The sequence below is a fragment of the Spodoptera frugiperda genome, chromosome 12 (assembly GCF_023101765.2).
Source record: "Spodoptera frugiperda isolate SF20-4 chromosome 12, AGI-APGP_CSIRO_Sfru_2.0, whole genome shotgun sequence".
In the NCBI taxonomy this organism is placed as follows: Eukaryota; Metazoa; Arthropoda; class Insecta; order Lepidoptera; family Noctuidae; genus Spodoptera; species Spodoptera frugiperda.
This window is the reverse complement of record NC_064223.1, coordinates 3,074,956-3,098,871: the sequence shown is the minus strand read 5'-3', so window position 1 is coordinate 3,098,871 and position 23,916 is coordinate 3,074,956. Positions and strand designations below refer to the sequence as shown.

At 33.4% G+C, this 23,916-nt stretch overlaps 2 protein-coding genes across 6 annotated transcripts in view; one reads left to right on the top strand and one right to left on the bottom strand.

The window, feature by feature from the left end:
- LOC118262946 (protein purity of essence) overlaps positions 1–18,733 on the top strand; it is a 105,192-nt gene extending 86,459 nt beyond the window's left edge. Inside the window, exon 87 of the mRNA XM_050697556.1 lies at positions 18,650–18,733. Coding sequence (XP_050553513.1) covers positions 18,650–18,718 — 69 coding nt within the window. The 3' untranslated portion in view covers positions 18,719–18,733. The remainder of the gene's footprint in view (positions 1–18,649) is intronic.
- LOC118263055 (aquaporin AQPAe.a) overlaps positions 1–23,916 on the bottom strand; it is an 83,526-nt gene that overhangs the window by 12,812 nt on the left and 46,798 nt on the right. The gene's annotated exons all lie outside the window — the stretch shown is intronic.

Here is a 23,916-nt window from a genome sequence, read left to right as displayed (position 1 = left end):
ATGACGTAATCAACATTGAACTGTCGTGTGCAAGTTATGAATTTATTGCTTAAAATAATTCGATAATCGAGCCACAGGTTCAATTAAATTTTACCAAGTTCACTGTGATATGCTAATGTAGCGGTATGGCGACCTTGACTTTGACAAATATATTCTACATTTTATAAATAAAATATTAAATGGCCGATATGATTCATAAAAACCTTGAACGAGAATTAATTATTGTAAACCGGTCAATTAAGTTGAACACCCATCGTTTAGTTTTGGTATACTAAATATGTAGTATGAAAAAAGGAGTTTGTATACATTTTAAGTGGCTGCTTAAGTGTTAATTTATTATCTGTGTATATTTTTTTTTTCAAAATCGTGTTTTATTGGTAATAAAAATAGAACGTGTCTAGTGAAACCGGTGATTTGCGGTTTCATCCAAGATTTTATGATAAATAGCCGCTCACCTTAATAGGTGAACGGAAGAAATATCCCTTCGCTTAAAATTAGATTACCTATTCACCTATTTCTTTTAGGCGTAAGTTGTCACTTATTAGAAAAAATGTTAGTTAAACTGTAATTGACAATTACTGTATAAGCCCAAAACTGATTTATAAGTATTTGCTGTACTTAATACTCTTCATACAGAAGCTGTTGGCATACCTTTAATAAATAAATTATCTCGTAACAAACAACGTTTTTCTAAATAAAAAGCATTTTTTCTTATTTCGATTTTAATTGATCTTCACCTGTGTAGCATGTATTCTTGTATCACTAAATTAATTCTATGTGACCAGCTGTCACACTTTTCCTGATAATCAAGTTGCTAACAATTTGTTAATTGGTCTTATATCGTTATAGGCCAGATGCGAATAAAATACGTGTATTTAATATTATGTAAATATATGTTAAACTAATATATTTCCCGAATGCTTTGACGAATGTGTGTAATAAAGAAAATTATAAATTCTACAGCCTGCAAAACATTGTAAATGCGAATAAAATGATGTTTACGAGTGCGGTCGGGAATTTCGTCTTTTTTATGTACAAATTGCTTAGCTAATAATGGCGAAAATATAATGATAAAAGAAAAGAAGAGTAATTACTTAGATAATAAATTATTGTAGAACTAAAACATTACAATAACGGCTTTCGGAAACCATGAAAGAGTTACGAGTGTTTTTTTTAATTTATTTTTAGTTTCAGTAGCTGTAAACTTTGAGTGGTGCTTATGCAATTATACGTATAGAAACACACGTAGAGATGGTTGAGATATTTTTATTTCATTATCATCAGCATAAGCAACTCTATAATTATATTTATTACGTCTACTGTTGAACATTAGCTATAAAATACTAGAGCATTTTTTGAGGGGGAAAAATCATCTAATGACTTTGATCTTGGCCTCGCATTGGGTGAGGCGAAACGGAGTGTAGGACTCTTACTGATTAAAAACCACCCCATTCCTACTCTTGCTTTTCGAGCTAGAGCCCGTGTGATCCGCTAGGTAGTCCGCAGCTCAAATACTATTCGATGTTATTTTATTCCGAAAACAAATGCTTAGGACTGGGTTAAGCAATTGAATGCAATAAAACATTAAATGAGTCTTGAGTACTATGGCGGAAAGTCCGTAACCAACTCGAGCGAAGCCGTTGGCATGAGCCAGTATTTAATAAGACACAAGAAAGGCGTCAAAATAAATCAATGCATAAAACCTTTTCTGCATAAATAACTAGTTTCATAACCGCAGTGAACGCCGGTGGACAGTTGGACAGGTGTGCATACTGTGTGTATGTACGGATTACTCAATGTGTAAACATAAAGTTCAATGGTAGGTCCGAGTCACGGCCCCGACTCGTCACGGCTCGGACCGGTTTAGGTACGGTTAGGACACGGATGACATGGGCGACGGTGATGGCGATGGCTCGAAAAGCAGGAGTAGGAACGGGGTGGTTTTTAACCAATAAGAGTCTGACACTCCCTTTCGCTTCATCCAAGAGAGAAGTCATTGGATGATTTTCTACCCTTAAAAGAAGAGAAAAGAAAGATCCTTTTGATGCATATGATGAGATGGAATGGAAGGCTTGTAGTCGTATATGACGACTACGACTACGTAAGTTGTATATTATACAACTTACTATATCAGAGAAATAGTCTTAATCAGAGATAGTAATTTATGAGAAATAAAGTTATAAATTGGTTTAAAAGATACAGCAGAAAGCATTAATTAGTAATTAATATCGATACTTTATTTAATCAACACAGTTTGTCAATAACTGGAACACCATATATTTTCGTTATCTCATGTTTTTAATCTAACTAAGTTAGAAGATTTCGGCAATTTGTTAAAGTCTAATTTATGGTTGAAACTCAATGTCGGATGTATAAAAAGCAATTAAATTAATTACTTAATTACCGATGTAAACTAACTAAATACAGTTAGATCTTTTGCTATCACATTACACACTAATATTTTAAATGTGAAAGTTTGTTTGTTTGGTTGGTTTTCCGTCGTGAAACTATTTAACGGATTTTGATGAAATTTGGTATACATACAAGGTATGAACTGACTTTTTATTCCACGTGAATGCGGGCGAAGCTGCTAGTCGAAGCTAGTGGTTTATGGATGTACGTAAGCTGTTTAGTAGACTTATTAGCTATCGTTGTAAATACAGCTTATGTCGATACATTTTTAATTAAGTTAGGGATTGAACAAAACCGATTACGTAGGGTAGGTACAATTAAAATATTGGGCAACACAACGTACTCTGGTTCAAATGTTCCTAAACTATGTACCGAGTTCTGCATGAAACCTAGATTGAATACGTGTCCCATTAATTAAACAAACTGACACAAGTTGACACTGTTTTGGACATTGCAATCTCAGATTAATGACCACCATATAAGGTTCATTTCAAATAAAAATTTAATTGATTTTGACTATCGCTCTGCTATAATTTATGTCCGGATACCGCACCTAGGACACAGACACATGTAATGGCTTATTATTACAATATTTTCCTTGATCTTAATAGTTTATTTATATCCATATTTCTTCTTAATGTGATCGGAATGACGTTAATTAATTTAAAAAGGTGTTTTAATTATCTGTGGTCGAAGATTTTGACGTTGTCTCTTATTTCTCAGCTGTTAAATGTAGGTACCGTTAATTTAAAACCTTGTTCAATTTCCTCATTATGTGTGAAAATGATATTTTATTAGTATTAATAAATTACGTCTGTGTCAGATTTGTCAATAACACTTTACATCCAAAATAATAAATCTTTAAATTGATTAGAAACAAAATTGACATGTGGCATTTTTGTACTGATGTTTTTTCCAAGGAGGTTTTAAGTCCTATAAAAATGTCAGGCTGGATATAAATTGAATTGGAAGTGACCAAGTTCCAAATTCAAATACATATTTAAAAAAATAAACGATGAATATATCATCTTATTGTACTTCTTTTAAATATATATCAAACAAGAGTAACAAACTTTTGAATCCTGACAAAATATTGGATTACTTTATAAACACTGTTAATAGTTAGTAGTTTAACCTAAGCCCTTTAAATCAGTAACGTAGAACATGATCATAAAACATATTTATCTAGCGACCTAGTTAGCAAATAGCAACAGTATCACACCCTTCGAGAACATTCGGTAACATACTGTATGTCTTAAGGTTCTACTGTCTAACACTAGGGCGGCGCACACGCACGGTGCATTGACCACGCGCAAGCGCACCATGCGTGCGCACGGTCACCACGGTATCAAGGGCGCCTACAATCCCTAAAGGTTGCGGAACAAGATGTAGACTGAGATTTGTCTTTCTTATGGTTTACTTTAATTTATTTACTTTTAAAAAACATTTTTATTTAATAGTTAGTATTCCTAATACATTTGAAAGTAATGAGAGAAGCTTGAGAGCTATATTTTCAGAGATGATTCGATTATTATTTTTCTATTCTAAAAGTTAATGTAGCGAAATGTTTTTGACTTGCACCAAACTCTAACGGTATCACGCGCATAATATTGGCCACATACACGTTCTCCACACCCGCCGACACACGACACTCGCCGGATATTTTTTGTCCATCGAATCGACACAAGTACTTTATCAATTTAATAGCTTCGGACAAATCGACTCCCATCAGAACGAATTGGGTCGGTATATTTCCTTTTACGATAAATTAATTCATTCTTAATGTTTTTACCGTTTATTGAACCAATTTATTTGTTGAAACCGATGATCCTTCAATGTTTCCGTTTAAGGATTGGACATTGAACTAATTACGAGTAAGATACCTTTTATAAGGTTAGTTTATCTTTTAAGAATATCTCAATAACAATTTTAATTGTGACCTTTTCGAAACCTGTATGGTATCAATTAAATAATTGTGTTAAAACTATATGTGTAGCAAAGCATGGTGTGTGATGAATTTAAATTTTGGTAAAATTGTCTTACCTAATCGATTTTGAGGTGTTATAATAATACCTAAATGTCCATATATGTAGGTACCCTAGTAGGTCACGGCGAACTAATATTCTAAGTCATAAAAAAATATTATAGTTCAACGTTCGTGACGTCAACAAATCTGAAATTAAAACCTAAATTCCAATTAAATGTCAGTTTTTTCGAAAGATACCGGATTTTGTGAAGGCTTTCGAAACTCTAATCGTATGCAGTGGACAATTGCCGTATGCAGCACATAAAGTAAGCCAAACCCTACGCATTACCTCCAGCACACGTGTCGATTGTTATTGGCTACTGATTTATAATAACCAGGTCACATGATATCATTGTGCACACATCTGAATGAGTATATTACGCAATTTTATCGACAGATCTTTGATAATGTCAGAAAATGACTGATTTGTAAAGTTAGCTGCAATATGTTTGCTCCTGGATAAAATGTTATAAAGTAGCAATAATAAATTGTAATGCATTTTCATTTTATTTTACAAATAAGATTGCATGGAACCTTAATATTATGTATACAAGAGCTTTACATGTAGTTCACGAGTTCTTCGAGACTCAACAAACATTTTCTAGAAAATCTACATTTATAAGTAAGGAAAACAACATAAGTATTGTACAAGCTCAAAGGCTACAAAAGCTACAAAGCCTACATAAGTCCATACCGTGGGAAACATCTAAAAGTAGACCGCAAAAACTGTGCAAATATCGAGTCGAACTTTAAAAATAAATGCACCTTGCGATCTGCATCACGACCCGATTGACGAGGAATTTCTTAACCGTTATTCTGTACATTGTACCTCTTATGTGTTTAACTGTACACAAAGTTCAATGAGGTTTACCTACAATCGAACACACGGCAAATATTTGGGTATTTGCTCTCGTCTAAAGATGTTGGCAAACAGTAGAACATGATACTGCATCCACAAATTGTTTCGTTAAATATCTTTCAATAAAATTGGCGTTTGTTTGCAATATTAGCATAAGATGACAAAGAAAATAATGAGAATATTGACTGAAGATGAAATGTTTGTTTAAAACAATTTTGAGTGTAGATTTAAAATCATTTATGTGTAAATGTAAAAGCAATTTATTGATGCAACACGTGTACAGCCTAACCATCAAGAAGATCAAACGATCCAATCAGTTTTCATAAAGACATCGATTTTCCTGTATCGCATACATCTTCTCAGCATGCGTAATGAGAATTTATGCTGGGATACCTTGAATTATGAACGGGCACTGCTCCTAAATGGGGGCTTGATGGATTGATGTCCGAGAGCTAGACTATAGGTCGTGTAGGTCACCTGTACTCACTGACAGGTATAATGATCAGCACAATTTGTTCAGCGTGCGACCACATGTATGGGCATGATGATTACTGGAAACATTCACTTTGACCTATATTTTATAATTCTATGTAATGATAGTGCTTGTCCATAGTGCACCATTGGTCACTGATTTGAAAGGTCCCACGTGTTTTGGCACGTACATTCGGTTTGCGTGTTTTTTAACGGATTATTGTGGTGATTAAAGTTTATTATGAGTTGAACTACAGGTTTTGTATCGTGAATGTGGTTCAAGTCTCAAAACTATGTTCACACGTTTGGTTTGTAGGACATGTTTGAATGGCTGGGTGCTTTTTCTTTCCTGTTTTAAGTATTAAAACGTTCCGTCTCCCGAATCCAGCCTTACGGGGTGCTTTTCCACCAGACATAACTAAACGCATCCACAGCGACCTAACATAGCATATCTCTGGTAAAAAAGCTCTCTTATCGTCATTATACAGACACCTACCATTAATTGGGTCCAGTACAACCCGATCCTTAACTACATACATATTCATGGGATTGCATAAGGGCCATTTACGTATAATTTTATTTCTGGGGCCCGTTATGATAATGCATTTCTCCGTGTCATTGCACGCATACCTTCACATATATACGGCTTACGAATGTAAATTAGATATAATCGGTATAAAAGTATCTTATGAGCCTATAAATGTATTTCTACTTATGTGATCTCCGGTAGCGATACCAGTTTTTCTTGTAATACCGGGTTTAAGGAACTATTGGTTATGCAATTGAAATATTGCGTTGTGTGAGAGGAGTAGATGGGATGTTACCTACGATTGGAATTCTTATTTATATTTTTCTTTTAATCTTAATGTGAAGATGCATTAAGTAAAATTTTAATGTATATTAATCAGCATCTATTAAATTGCTGGAGCTGTGAATACGACCCAGCCATTACTGGGGCTCCAGCTCGGTTCAATGCAAGAGTAGGCACGAGGTGGTTTTTAGTCCGTAAAAGACTGACATTCCTAGCCTAATTCAAGATGGATGATTTTAACAGTAATTGGATGATTTTAACTGACACAAAAAAATCTTAAATCGACATTAATGCTAAAGTATTATTTCCTTATACCATTTAACAACTCACAGGGTGTAGTTACAATCTAATTAGCATCACAATCAAGCACAATTAGACACGATTGATTAGCTGCCATCAAACACACTACATAGCAATGTTGCAATGTAGTGGAGCTCCCAGCCCGCCTGTCGCCAGTTCAATTACCAGTATTAGGTAACTCGCATACATACAAACTAGTCAGTAATTAAGGCGCGATTCGTTTGCATATTCGATTGGTTAAAGAACAATGAACCTTGTTATCTTTGTAATTAAGTAAATATTTTAAACTTCTTTTAATCCCAGGAACATTCATTATTATATTGGGTGTGTTGTATCTCCCGACAATATAATTTCAGACTCTACGCTATTGACAATTAAATTCAAACTCGAAAATCACTTATCAATTCATCCCCAAGGACTGCTTTGCAATTGCGTTTGTGACCAGACCAATAACACAGTCGATCATAGATTGCAATTAACATAAGATTCAAATTAAAATTAGCAATTAGTTAATACGTCATTGAAGTGTTGATAGTGCAAAATAAATGTAGAGAGTGATTAATGATTTTGTATTCTATCATCGTCATTTAGAGATGAATTTCAAATGTATTCGTATTTAAATGTAGAAGAGCTAATTAATTTTCAAAGAGCAGCTTTGATTCTGTTTTACGGCGAGTACGGTTAGCATGTTTGAAAAGTACTTGGAGTAACAGTACTGGTCGCAAATAAATCTGTCAGTGTCGTCGTGCGGCGCGACGTGTGTAGCTCGCAATAAGTGCGCGCACGCACGGTCGGCCGGCGTCGATAAATTAGCGGAATTAAGTCGCGCGAGCTTTTAGCGTGTGGTGCAAGTTAGGAGGTGACAGCGGTCGTTGATTGGACACAGTTTTTATTATTTTCATTGATTGTTTTATGATTTATTATTATGTGTTTTCTTTGTTTGAATGTTATTTAGATTACCTACTTAAAATAAAAAAAACAAAAAGAAGATAATACGTTAACTGTTGGATCATGTTAATTTTAATTTGATTCATACATTGAACGTATTTTTTTTGGGGTCTTTTCAACTAAACTTTTATTTTAATACCTAATTAGCAAAGCTACCTACCTAATAAATACTTAATTGCGAATTAATAGACACATCTCTTCTAACTTAAAACTTTCAGCAATTAAATCAAATCAAGCTCAATTTAACAAATGATCTGCTGATTTAAGTTACTACGTTTTAGTAACTGTATATTAAAATCTGTACTCTGCATACAAAATACATATATCAAATACATTTAAGACATACTAAGTATCCGATCGGACTAGTTCACATGGACTTGATATAGTCCACATCTTAGGATGCATAGCTAACGGTGCTACATTAGATAATTCGAGAATCTCATGTATACCAATTCTGTGTTAATATCCTAAGCTTATATAAACGTAGTATTGTATTCTATGCACATTATTGTGCTTGAATGGATCGTATGTATTATATTATGGTGTGTGTTACGGATGTACAGACATACACATGGGAATGGGAATGTTCTATGTGAAATGTGTGAGTTGTCTTCAATAGTAGGAAATGCTGAACTATGGTCATTTGTGAGAAGTAAGGAAGTTATGATTAGTTTTGATTTGTATGGTCTGACAGTTCAATCAACTCAGTTCGAATAGTCGCCGCGTCGTACATCGCGGAATGATGCTCATAAATATGAGCCTTTACCATGGGTTGAACCTAGTCGAGTTCCTCGTCAAACAGTGGTGTGAGTAAGCCGATGATATAATAATTAGCGAAGGGTGAAGCGAGAGGGAGTTTCAGACTCTTACTGACTAAAAACCACCCCGTTCCTACTACTGTTTTTCGAGCCGGAGTCCGCAGCTTCAGATTTTTTACCGGTATATAGTTAACATAAAGAGTATAAAAGTTTTCAGTAAAGTATCTTGATGGCTGGTTCAACAGAATGTTACCAAGACGTAACACATGTGCTAAGGTGAAAACAGATGCTATCTAAGTTATATTTTAATAACTTTAAATGCTTGTACAAGGAACTCAGTGAAAGAAACTAGAGAAACTTTTCCGCTGGGAAGATTTTCTCTTTTACATTACTGAGATAATACAGGATGTTAAACTGCTGAGGATGTTTTAATTTAGTTTGTAATTAAACGTAAATAATGTTAAAGACAGTTTATAATTTTACTAGTTACGATTGCCGAGCTTGAGGTTTCGAGTTTATTTCTCGGGAGTTACTAAGTCGTTGAACGAAAACAAACCGAGAACGCGTTCAGCGCTCTGATTGGTTGGTTTATTAATGCCGGCCAATCAGAGCGCCGAACGCGGTTTCGTTTCGTTTTCGTTCAACGTAAAGCAAACTCGTACTAAGGGAACAGACAATGAGACAGGAGAGTTTGGATAAATAGTATCTATAAAGTAGATATTTAGTTAATACAAGTACATATTAAGAAGAATAAAAATAATTCATTAATTTAAAATTAAACATATTACTAACATTACTAACATATAAATAATTTAAAATGTAATTCTACATTTAATACGATACACATTACGTAACAAATCGTGATCATACATACATTCAATGTCATGTTTTCGTTCGTCAGTGAATCTTTTGAACTACGACTTAGCTAAATAGACTAACTATTAACCAACATAACCTGAACTCTTTCACAACATAGAACCTTCATGTAGGGAGCTCAGGTAATAATAGTTAATATACCATATATATTATATAGCAAATATAAGTTGAGCTCTTTCAAAACATACACCCTATTGATAGAGAGGTCAGAATATAAAAGGCATTTATTTGTCGTCAGCACGCCACTACACGACCTGATTTAATACATGTCTAATTATAAGCTCATGTACATGTATTGCTTTTAAATTATTCATTGAAATTATGATGAGCATTAATTTTGTGAAGATTATTCATGTCTTTAATTGCAGCTGCATGGAAATAAATACATAATGCTTATAAAGTACATTCTCTGAGTTTGTTTCGGCATTTCTTCTCAGAGTAGTCAGATAGGAAATGCCGGCCTCATCTAGCTATTTGAAATATTGACGTGTAAAAGTGTTATTTTATGACCTATTTACAGAAATAAATATCATTTATCATTTATCATTTAATAACAATTTTATTTTAAAAAGGGAACCGTTCAAATTTTATCGTGAGAACCTCCATTTTTAAGTCTGATGGCAAATAGCTAAAACCTTCACCTAACTATGTAAAATACTATGCTGAAAACCGCATCCAAATCGATTCAGCCAAACTCGAGATAATCGCGCACAAACATACATCAAACTGAAAACCTCCTTTTTCTGAAATCGGTTATAATATGTAGAATAAATGGAAAGTCCTACGATTCCCGTAAACATCGTAAGAACCGACACAAATTGAATAGAGACCGGGCAGTAGGGCTCTACTCTCTCTGCTATTAATCTGAAGATGAAGCTAGCCCTCGTCTGTGGAGACTGAGACGGCCCTTGGTCCAGTAGACTGTCACGAGCTGAGCATTTCGGTCCAACCATTTTGTTTCTAATTTAAATTAGTCAAACAATAATTTGTGACTCTATCGCCTAGCAATAAATCTCAAAATCGTAAATCATGATGATTGCTCGTAATGATTTTACGAGCCAGACCCTAATTAATGTTTATTGAAGGGCTAATAATTTAATAAAATTTAAATCAATAAAACGATTATTTATTTCGACTGCTTTTGAGTGATGTTTCCTGTGTATTATTAAATAAATTATTAATATCGGTGCCAGAATGATCTCATTATTATTTATACTTATTATGTAATGTTATATAATGTTATTTCATAATTAAAAATAGTGTTATTATGAGTTCACAATAATTAATATTTCGTTTCAAATATTTTTGCAAGTTAACAATTCGGAACGTCCAAATTAGTGTGACTTTAATATTCCCTTTTAACAATACATATTATTTAATTTTATTAATATTTAAATATAATTCAAAGAGATATTTAAATGCTTAGCAAAGTATAATTCTGCGAGCTCTCAACGTCGGCTACCGGCTTCCGTGCAACGTTTGGTGAGTTCGACGAACGGGCACAAATTGTTGTTTCGGGTCTGGGTTTCATTTGCATGTGAACTTGTATGTTAATAAACGCACCCACAATACTGGAAAAAATCTGAGATTTGGCCAACGTTTGTTTAAAAAAATAATTCTGCGAACTCTATCAAGTCACAAGCAATAGCTGGATATCGTAGTAATAAATTAAAAATTAAATGTTTTGTCTTGTACATCTGTTATCCTAAGCATCTAACACGTCTCACTACACGCACGAATATCCTTTTATCAAACGACCTTCACATATATTTAAAGCAAAATAAATGGACACCAAATAGACAATTGATGATTGCCATCATTCATTGTGAAAAATACAATACATACCAACACCAAAAACAATACAATCGATATATATTAATTTACATGTTAATCGATACTCTAACATCCATAAGGCCACCTCTACGACCGTCCTATGAGATACTCACACCATACATTTCAAAAAGCAACTCTAAAGTCTCTGTTTAAAAGTTTAAAATTGTTTAAAGTGTCTGCTTCTAGTTAGAATTTACTATTGTATATTCTCCAGCCGTTTGTCAATAGACAATCCGTTTCGAGTGATAGGCGATTAATGATCGATTGTATCGATTCACATACACGTCAGGACAAACATATCATGGGATAGAACGATCGTGACTAAACTGACACTGAGTCGATTCTATAACTAGGCGATTAAGGATCGAGTTATTAATGTTTAGTCGATTAAGAAATTTAATTCATGTGGACTGCAGATTTAATCTGATGGGAGATAAGGCGTCGTGACTAGTCTTGGAATATATTGCATATGTTCTTTAGTGTGGTCTATCATCATGTGCTTATGTGTGCCAATTTTAATTTTGTTATTTATATACCATGGACGTTGGGACTTAGATTTGTGTTGCGGTTTGGATAATTTATTTTTGATGAGTACCTACTGGATGTTAGGTATGAATGCTATTTTAAGGTAACATAAGTATTTTTTAGATAATTTTCCAGTTCGACTTATTTTGATTCTTCTAAATTAATATGATTAACAAAAAGACAATTTTCCGTGTCACTGTTTCAATAATTCAGTCATTCAACCTACAATATCGAAAGCTTTGATGAAGAGCTACAATGTCTTTGAACTGTGAATGTTAGCACCTCAAAAACGTTTCCCATTATCAATCAATAGAATAGAATACAAGCCATTAACAGAAAATGCAATAAGAAAACAAAACTTTGACAAATTGATCGTTTACATTATGTTCTACACGGAGAAAGTGTCGCAGTAGCTAAATGCTACTTTCACTGGCTTCGAATTAGGAGCGTTCTTTTATACGAGTAAACTTTCCTCCAGTACTAGCTTGCTGTCCGATTGTAATTACACTCGCATCACTCGCCTCAACGCCCATTGACTGGACTGGCTTGAGAAAGTCGGTTGACGTCTGTCTTCCTATCTATCTACTTGAACTGTCATAAGCTTTTTGTCTGATATGTGAAGAAGATTGATGATTAATGTAAAGTGTGTTTCTAGTAATCTAATTTTCATCTGTGTTAGAAATTAATGGTTCGAGACTGTACTTGTCCATGTCCATACTGTCATTTTAAAACGCAACAGGTGTTTAATGTTTTCTTTTCAGTTTGTATTCAATTGTTATGATTATGTTCTTTAATTTAGAGCATAAACAGTTCTGGATTTTTGTGGAACGAATTGTGATATGCTGTGAGACCAGATCTACTTAGAATTAATGATTGTGTTTTGCTCATGAGCCTACATTTCGTGAAAAACGACGCAGCGACTGTCGCGCTGCTATTCGCTACATACAATTGTTGAAAATAGATCTAATTTCTGTCAAAACTATAAAAACTAACCAAGAAAAAACTATAAGGAAAATGCTAAGAAAACAAACACATTAAAATCGAAACAGTAAACACATAGATTTACCAAGAGCACTTAATCCGGATTCACGTGTCTAGTGAAGGTAGGAAGAGTTCCGAGCAATCGCTGCTAGTCGGCAAGTTTGTGTGTCAAGTGCGCGGTTACTTGCACGAGTAGCTAGTAGCGAGGCGAGTAGTTACGTCAACGACAACGCTCTCACCGCACCCGATGCTAAATATAGGAGCATTTAATTCATGAATAGAATTATTATTGTTGTAGTTATATCTTGTACCTATTTTATTTATATTTACAGTTATGGGTGATTTTTCTTGTAGCATTTTTTACTACATAGTAGTCTAAGTGTTATTTCGCACGACTCAGAGTTGCGGACTGCCTTGCGGGTTACCGAGGCTCTGGCTTGAAAAGCAAGAGAAGGAACAATGTGATTTTTAATCAGTAAGAGTTTGACACTCCCTCTCGGTTCGAAAAGCAGGAGCAAGAATGAAGCAATTTTTAGTCAGTAAGAGTCTGACACTCCCCTCTCGCCTTCCCCGAGGCGGGATAAGTTATTTGATTTTGCCCTTTAAAAAAATTTTTATTTCGCAAAAAATTTTTTGTAATAAATTCGAAATTAAAACACAACATTATAATAAATGCCCAATTAATTTGTAAATGTCTGTTAATGTCACACTCTCACACAACAAGATATATAAAAACTAAATAAATCAAGTTTCAATAAAGCTCAAACATATTGATCTTTGAAACTTTTACGTATGAAGGCTGTATTTCCAGTTACCAATTGAATACGGAGCTTGAATAACCAGCCTGTGCCCATTCATCTCATTCAATACCAACAAATTACCATATTCAATCATATGTGTTGCACTCCTACGTCTGGCCAATAAAGCTGCCCGAAGCGGTTTAAAAGTAAATTAATTTCGAACATTCGTTAGGCTGAAACCTCTTTGATTATACCTATGTCTAAAGCTAATAATTTATAATTAAAACTTATGTCTATCTAGATAACCGCAAAGGTTATTGAAAAAAAAATATTGTTTATTTCTCAATGAAAGTGCATTCACCTTCATCTGTTCGATGTATCACGTGCTTTTGATGGATTTGTTCGAAGTCGTTCGATCGCTGTGTTACGATATTCCTACGAGTATATAATGCCAATGCCGCACTCATCAATTAAATAGTTGCATTTCTTTGGATTACAAAACGAAATTGATTTCTTAATTGCGGTTATTTTTGTTATGATTTATTTATAATCGATGTTGCTGACAGTTCTATTTCTGTGCTGAGCGTAAAGACCTTTAGATTTAAAAGTAACACTAACATTTCGCTTGCTATGTTATTAGCTTCGATGAATTTTGAGCGGAGCAGGTCTACTAAGAAGGCGTGGTGACCTGGAGGCCCTTTAAACTGATGCAAAGGGTGGCGGGTGGTTTTAGTGAGGTAATAATCCCACACTCCCTAGTCTGTTATCCCCAAAGAGCTAGGCGAATTCTGAAGGTGCCCCAGGTCATCAAAAATTAAAAAATCTGTAGATGCATTCAGATTAGATCTCAGTTAGAAGTATTTATAAACAGTTAAGTGTTTGAAAGTCAAGATCACACCTGTTAAATAACATTGTTAATAATATTCCTTTATAACAAGCCACCTATATAACAAAAGGTAAGACACTGGCATCGAAAGGAATTTAGCGGAAAGTCAGGGTTGATCCCGTCATAGCTGACGCATGATAAACGTATAATTCGCTTTTGAATACCGTTGAAGCGTAAAATATTGATTGATTGTTCGACGGGTCGCATAAGGTTTAAGGTTCAATGTTCGAGTCATACTTTTTCTTGTTTTTGCGATGTGAGTGAGATACGACAGCAGAAGGTTTTATTTGAAAATTGATTTGTGTTATGATACGTTTGGGTTAATCCAGTCTTCAAATAACTTGAATTAGGTCAACAGGAAAAGTATTTATATGTATTTAAATATTTGCCATCATTAACCTTTTCTAGAAGGTGCGGATCATTTATATAATAAAATTAAATTACTATGTTAATTATAAAGCAAAAGCAAAATTTGAATATTTCTCTATACAAGCCCTTCATTATATTGCTTATAAAAACAGGTAAACTATAAACTACAACATACCGAAATTCAGATGTCTAACATAGTGCAATATTCTTAAATATACCATTACATTGTTTCATTTTATTTCCATTATATGCAATATGCGTTATCGTTCTATCCATCAAACACGCCATATATCGGCAAACAAAACTCAAAACTATGTCAGGTGGCACGGAAATGCATAACCTTACGTCATATTGGTAATTTTTATTGAGCAGATATACGGAATTGTAATAATAGGCGAAAATCTCGGCCAGATTGTAACCACGGAAGCCATACAAGTCGAAATAAGTTATTATACTACACACTATGCAGCATATAACTTTGGTTAATTGTATGTAAACATATGTTTACGAGTGTTTCAAAATGTTATGTACTATGTTGATGTTCAAGGAAGAACATTCTTATAAGAATTTCGAGATGTAGAAAAATTGCTTGCTTGTCTACGATTGCGATTACGATATCAATGAGGTGGTCTCTCAACTACATGTAAATAAAAATATGAATGAATAACGATATAAAGCAATGAATGAACAAGTGACTCGAATAAATTATCGATTTAAGGACCCAGACAGCTTGATTTAGGGCGGTCCGAAAACTTGTAAAGACACAATCATTAAAAACGCTGTCGAAATCGCAGCTCTAGATAATAATAATTCGTGTTTTTGATATTTTATACAAGTTTTCAAGTCTGTCTTGCGTAAATTTTAAGGAAAATGTCACGGTCGACTATCCGTGATTCGATTTTAAGGGTCTTTTCTCTGTATAACAACATTACACTTGTAATTTAATGAGGAAAGAGCTATAATACTCTAACTTATTGCTAGAAACTTGTAAAAAAATAACACTTAATGCCATATATCTAATTTAGGTATACTAAGGACTTGTTTCACAATGTCTGCATAGCCGCTATGTATCAGATTTAATTTGTATGCACTATCTGTCACATAAGTTTATCGGGCGTTTATATGAAGGTGGTGAAACAGGCGCTAACTACTAAAAGTTATGAAAGCTTTTTCTAACCTGAAGATAGGAATTACAATATTCTAATTTCAAATCTAATCAAACATGGCGGTCCGTCTTTTCGTCATACATAGTTGAATTTTAAAGAGATAACCTTACCAAAATACTCTACATAATTACATTTCAGTAGATATACTTGCAATTACAATAATAATTAATGTATCCGTTGATTTAATCTTACCAAAAGTGTAATTTATTAGTTTAATCATCTATATTGACAATAACGTATGATTGATAGACGGGTTATAGTATTTGTATGAACAGAATGCAAATTAACAGTTCAATGATAATATATGTTTAATTAATATGTAATGTAATACAATATGGGCGTAGGGCAGGTTGCTCAACCACAGAAACATGGCTCCAAGCAGTCTGTCACAAGACTTATATGGAGAATTTTATTTCTTCCATTAAAACACGAGTATTATTCGATGTATTTTTACACATTTTTCATATTAATTTGTTCAGTCATCGTAACTTATTTGAACAACTGAGGAAATTTATATTTTGAACGTGACATTACTTTATGTTCGAACATTTTTTTTGAAGGAAACTCAAACATACGTCATTATTATCGACGAAATAATAAAGCACTTATATCCGCTCGTATTTTTAACGTTTTAATAACAAATCTAATTTGTTTATTTACAATTTAAACATTAAAAATAGCCATTAAAGTCATTAATTTAGTTAAAATAATATAGTTTTTGTCGTAATATTTTGATCGGCAACGGTCTCATGACCTACGAACAGTCACGAAGTGTTCCGATCAACTTCGAACTGGTTAACGCCAATCAAAGTCAAGGTCGCCGTGATCTACGGGTGCGTATCGATCAATGATCTATGATAGCCGGCGCGCTCGATTAATGTGCGACGGAAACATTACCAATCGCAAAATTTACGCGTAACTAATCGATTTTACACTTTGATTGCGTTTCCATGGCGTTCCGATTGAAAAGTTTTTCGAGAAGGAAATTAATGCTCAAGGATGGATGGTACGTTGTACTTGGTACTTTGTTAAACCTTCAATTTTGCATGTAGTTTTCTACACTAGACGTGCTATAGAAATGTCTCGCAATAGTAAGCACTTTCAGTTTCGAAACAATAGCAGTGCAGCAGTGAGCTTCCATTATTGCGAAGTTAGAACTGAGCATATTTCACATAAATTAGGCAAGAAATAAGTGGCCTGTAGTCGTAAGCTTTACATGAAACTGGCCGATATTTACATTGAACTACAAAAATTGTTGTTATCAACAATACTAAGAAAATAGATACACAAATACATTATCTGTATTATTTAACAATTCACATGCCATTATCATACGCCATTAACTAAGAATGTGAAAGAAAAAAATAAAACGACAAGACATTACACTGACGTTGACGTAATGTCTGTCACTTATTTTACGAATTCTACGTTCAAATATTTTATTCTGGTGTCGTTGTAAAACAATCTGAGACGCGGTGACGCGAACGTTTTTACGACGCACCGTGTCGCAGCGAGCGTGCTGTAGCATTGAACTCTCTTTTAATATTAAATCCGACCGGATATTTTGTAATGTTTTACGAACCCAGTACAAGTGTCGTATCACATCACTAAACATCTATGGTAATTAAGTTTGCCAACTAGTAATTTGTTGTAAAGTGAACGGTTAATCATTGGCTTGTTAATGCATTTTTCGTGGACTTTAAATATATATTTTTTGACATATACATGGGTACATGTATATACAAACACGTTGCGGTTCTGAGCTTTCTTCATTCAGTTGTGAAACGTGATGCATGTATGTAGGTAATTTGACATTGAAAAAGGTATATAATTTTAACATAAATTTATTGCTTGTCTTTTAACTTTATGGGCGTAAAAGATATTCTATGGTGCAATGTTACGGTGTTCGTTTAAAAATAATAATTACGTATTTTAATTATTATTGTTCATGGCTTAGTAAGGGATAAATACCTATTTAATTAAGTTGTTTATGCAAAATAAATACTTAAAATTATTTATTATTGAATAAACTTGTGTTTATTATGACAATTAGTTACGTGTTAGATAATAAATAGATCATTAAAATATTGTTATTAGAAATAATTTGCTCAGGACAGATTTATAGGAAAACCACAAGCAATTGTTATTGAAAATGAAGTCGTATTATACGTGTAGTAAGAATTATTATGTTTTAATACGAGTTGAACAATTACAATTGCATTAGGTGTATTAATAAAATTATTAATCATTATGTAGACGGCTTTATATTATATACTCAATTAATTAATATAAAGCGTTAAAGTAAGTAAAGTTTAAAAGTGATTTTAGAAATCTCAGTTACAGAGCGCATATAGGATGGGAGCCTAATATTATGTATTTTTTTTCACATTGTTGCAAAGTCAAAGTATTTATTTCAATTTTTAATCCTCCGTTAGGCACTTTTGAAACATCAAATTAAATTGTCTGTCAGTCTGTCTGTCAATAGACTAGGTATATTACATACCTATATAGGAAAACACTAATGCTTATATGCTATATCGTAGCATATAATTCAAGATTTTTTCCACACATAAATGACCGATCATATCCATAAATCGGCACATACATATAATTTGAATATTTTTTGTTCATAGTATATTATACTTAGTTATTTTTTGTTCACTTCAGTAAACAATTACATATCATGAGATAATGGAGATATCAGTTTGTTTGACTGTGATGATGGTACGGTCTCAAGGTTTCAGTCATCAATCATGATTATCATATTGTTACGTGAAACCATTAAAATGTTCTGGGAAGTAGGTATATGTCTTTTTATAGAGTTTAGGTAGGATAGTCCAAAGAAAAATATCTATCTATAGTCCTAGTTATTTATAACCATTAAAAATGATTTTATTGTCATGACAAAATATGGTATACGGTTCCACCTTTTTTTGAGGTCGGTTAAAACTAGATATATTATAAAAATTTTAACTTAGAATCCGATTATGCAGTAGTCTTGCATGTGTGATAATTATACTAAAACTGTAATAAAAGTTTTTAAATGTATATTTAAAGTTACCTATCCGGAAATATTGTTTTGTTTCTGTATTTTCCCACACACACACACACACACACACACACACACACACACACACACATGTGTAACAGATGATTCGCTGCAATTATTTTCACATTTAGTCCGCGATTAATAAAATGGAAAATCCTCCATTTTTCAACCTAGCCTAGCCTAATTACTAAACAATCTAGATTCATCATCAACAGAAAAAAAGCTTTAAAGCCAACGTTTGGTCAGTTCATTAGTTGAATTGAGATGTCTCTATGTCATTTTTTGTTCTGTTTTAGAACAAAAACTATGGAGTTGGCATATGTTATTTATATTTTGAGTCATTATTCTTGAGTCAAAGGTCAGACTAATTGTTGATTCCGTTATTGTTGCAAAAACTAACACGGTTTAGTATATTTAGATATAATATTGTTTGAATATGGTTTCCTGTTATATACTAACGTTCATGGTCTTATTTACCTACCTGTGTTTCATAATAATAATATAATATGGACGCCACTTTTTTTAAGACGGGAAATTCGTACAATGACTTTTCTCGTCTTGAGGCGAGAGTGAGTGTCAGACTCTTACTGACTAAAAACCACCCCGTTCCTACTCCTGCTTTTCGTTTCGAACCATGATGCATGTTATGTTGGACTAGCCAATGTTTTTGATATTATTATGTATATAATTAGAACTCATCTTGCAACAGCGCCGAAATATCGAAAACTAAACTTGGTAAATATCCCATTTTGAGTTCTAATGATGTTACTAGTGACCATGTCAGTTCAAAAACTTTTATTATTTATAGGTTACAAGTAAGTCTCCTGACATTTGTTCCTCTGTTATTGATGACCATCAAACATAGTATATTTGTGTTATGTACTTTATGAAGATTAAAAATATAAATACTAACAATGCGTACCCATAAAAGCTAGAAATAAATTTATAAATGCGTAATAAAATGTATTCAAATAAGTTCTAGAATTCGTATTAAGTTATTTAATTAAATAGTTAGTTAGTGCTAACATTAATTAAATGCAAGAGTTCAATGGCCTGAACAAGTATATAAGTACATACATATATAGAAACTAATAGTATTAAATACATAGGTCTTGTTATACTGGTTTGTAGATAAAAAAATAAATTGCTGTACATTCTATGAATAGTTAGGTATACCGTTAGCTGCTATCAGTAATAACCTCAAGGCACCGCCTGTTTGGTAGTTGGACCCGAGTCGATTTATTTTTTGTTACATGCCTTATTCGGTACAGATGTTTAAGAATACCGTTCGATCTAGAAATTGAATTGCGGAGCTAAAACGAAAATAATGTTGCTTTCGGAAACTTCTAGATTGCTTATATCTAATTTCATTCTAAGGAATATATGAGCTTTAAAATTTAATATGTGGTTTTATAATTCCAGTTTGATTATTTTTCGTTTGTGCTCTCGATAGTAAAAAGAGAAGTTACTCATTAACATTAGCAAAATAAACATAAGTGTTTTATTTTATATTTGTTTTATTTTGTTAATATTAGGTAAAGACGAACTTGTGTAGTAGGTATTAAAATCAAGATTGTTCTAAGATCAACAGTCCGTTTTCTAACGTATTCCTAACAATAAACTGTTTACAAACTCGATCTTCAATCGACCCGCTACTCGATTGTTATTCAATTGTCGATGCGTGCAGTATAATAAACAAATCGATGCAAAACTATTTAGTAAACATCACTATTCGAGGTACATCGTAAAAATCGTGTCCGTCGTTGACTCGAATTTTAAGGGCAAGAGCACAACACTGGCATGCTTCAGCGCACTTCAAACATCTACGACCCACTATCATTAACCCAAAAGATTAGCAAATCCTTTGGGATGTAGCGTATACTTAAACTAACTAAAAAACACCGTTAAAATACGGTTAATGGAGAAAAGCTTTACTACTTTCGAGTCACCGAGAGACTCTTCATCATAATAAGCGTGTGCAGCATGTGCATAGTAGGCTTTAGTAGAGCTTTTCTCCATTAATTTACGTGAGTAAACCGTGATATTTAGTTAATTTAGTATACCTCAATAGTTATTATAAAAATATATACTAATACCGCAAAGCTGTTCAATTGCGGTGCGCCGCAGATCTTTGCGTCGCATCGCAACGTAGGTAGTGTAGTGACCTCGCCCTAAAAGTCCGACTATTGACTCAGTCAATAGAACAACTGAGTAAACAAAATCCATTGTTGGAGACACAAATGCCAACAGTTAATTGGAGGAGGCGTTAATTGCCTATTAACTAAATACACGAATTTGTCCGTCTGTTGTATGTTCAAATATTTACTAACAATGTTCACTTAACTTTAGAAGTTTTGTTTCAGGTCAAAAGTTTTTCAATGTTGGTAAATTGGGTAAGGTTTACTTTTTTTATGGGGAATATATCGATTGGTTTAAAGCTTAAACCAGATTTGTAGTCAAAAAGTTCTCAGTTTAAGCAAGTTCCGTTCTCGCGAAACTCACTTAGTACTCGTACCTATGAACAACCTTGTTCCCTATACTTAGGCAGAGTTAACGTATTACTAACAGCTTTTGCAATGTATATTTATCCCAAATAAAGGTACCCATTAGTACCCGCCCTTAATAGCATAGACAACGTCATAAAACAAAACCTCTTTACTCCACACCATAAACAATAATGTAAGTGTCAAATATGCAGACACCCACGTGTCAATAGACCGTTTACAATCAAATTTACATCCTTTGTCTTAGGCGTTAGGGTCCAAATTACGTTGTATAAATGAACAGGATGGTGTTATCATAATTGCTCACTGTATGTCAAAGTGTTAAGGATCGCATTATGCAACAGTAATGGCTGAGTTTAGTAAATAAATTGATTATGTTAAGAGGTTTATAGTTATTGGGTGATTAAATGATGTTTCGAAGAGTTAATATCTTTGTAACTGTCGTAAATTCAACTTTAGTGCAGTTCTTCATAAAGGTCAGGTGCTATGAATTAAAATAGCGATCACATTAAGTAGGTAGGTACTGTTAAATCAATTTAGTTTTGATATTTCAAAGTAACATTTACATGATTCTGCATAATCGACATGTTCACACCAATTGAAATAAAGGTTTATTTATTTATTTATTTATAACATGGTATCTACTGAAAAACTAACAATGTAACTTACTGTGAAAAGCATCTTGACATTAAAATAAAGCCTACTTAAGCCTATATGTTTATCCGAGGTCTATGAACATAAGTAACGGTCCTCACTATTAATCATTACATTGTATAAACATATCATAACATAAATATATTGTATGTATGTATGTGTATGTATTGAATTCTTTACAATAAAGTTGTCAAGACTTTTGACATTGTTACCTACAGCAGTCAACGGGATTCTTGTGGGAACACATGTTTGTATTGTATGAGGTGATTAAAAGTACATGCTACTATTATAAAATAAAGGAGACAGATCTTTTTTTCTATGAATGTTTTTTAAACGCACTGTTATTTTCTCTGAACGGTGCGTTTACAAATATACAATTTCACATAAACATGACATTCAGACTCGGAACAAAAATCTGTGGACCACACAAAGTGTTATGATATGTGAATACAGCAGCCAGTTGCCCAGCCATCGTGCTAATTGTGCAGTGCAACCAGTAAAATGGTAGAGAGCAGCTATAATTTATCAAAATTAGTTGAAATTTCAAAAGATTTATTTGGTAATTTAGATATTTGAAACGTAGGCTTCATAAGACTCTTTATTTTCCAGAATTTAACCCAAGCTATATTAGTATTTGAAAAGTGACAAGGAAGATTAAAAGCTCAAAGCTCCTTTATCACTCAATTATGAAACGACATCTACACAAAACAAAATTTAAAATATTTCGCAACATCCAAAAAACCAGTTATTTATATTGCATTAATAAATCTCAGTTATAAGATCACACATCACACGACTACGAACATACAAACATACATAGGTGTTATTGTTCTATTGTCATGCTAATGCAGGGATTGACAGACGAGTGTGGCGGGCCAGTCGTGGCGTAGGGATGGCGTAATATTCAGCCATCAGTGCTGAACCAGTTAGTTGACTGGTGCACCTCCACGACAACTACATTGAAAGGTCATGTGTGAACTTGTCAACGGGTTTGTGTTTGCCATAATGTAACTACAAGTCTATAGGTACATGTGTTGCTCCTTTAATGGGTAGTTCTTTATGAGTACTTTGGGTACACACATTGTTGCTTTGGTAAATTAGAGTATAATTTTCACCTCTTTTCTTCTTCTTAAAAAAATGTTGCCTCACACTAGGATTTTCTCCTGTGATGTGGGGGCGTTTACAAATATACAAGTTCACCAACATGAGACCTAGACACAAAACGACTATTTGTGGATCACACAAAGTGTTGTTCCGCGTGGGAATCGAACAAGTTACACGTTGCATGGCAGCCCAGCTACCGCACTAACCGTGTAGTCAAATAATATTTTGTCCATATTTTTTATATCGTAACTTTATGATGAGATCACAATATGTTTGTTTAACTGGAGTAAAATATATGTCAAGTTTGTAAGCTATTTCTAATTACCTATTTCAAAATTAAAAAGCCTCATAAGTAGTAGCCTGTCTGATTTAAGGACTGAACACGAGCCCTTGCATTAAACAGTAGCGCTTGCAGCCACAATACAACAAACAGAATTTACAAAATAATTATCACAAGATGGTAATATTACAGTGCATCATTATAATTATCCCATCATATAAAATAATTATGTGTTCTATTCATCAAACGTGTTGCAGGCAAAGATTGAAATCGGGTTTTCCAAGTAATGTCACGTTTCGTTACGTTTCTCGTAACTATCAGTCGAAAAAACGTATAAGGCAATTTCCTAAATGATATCACCATA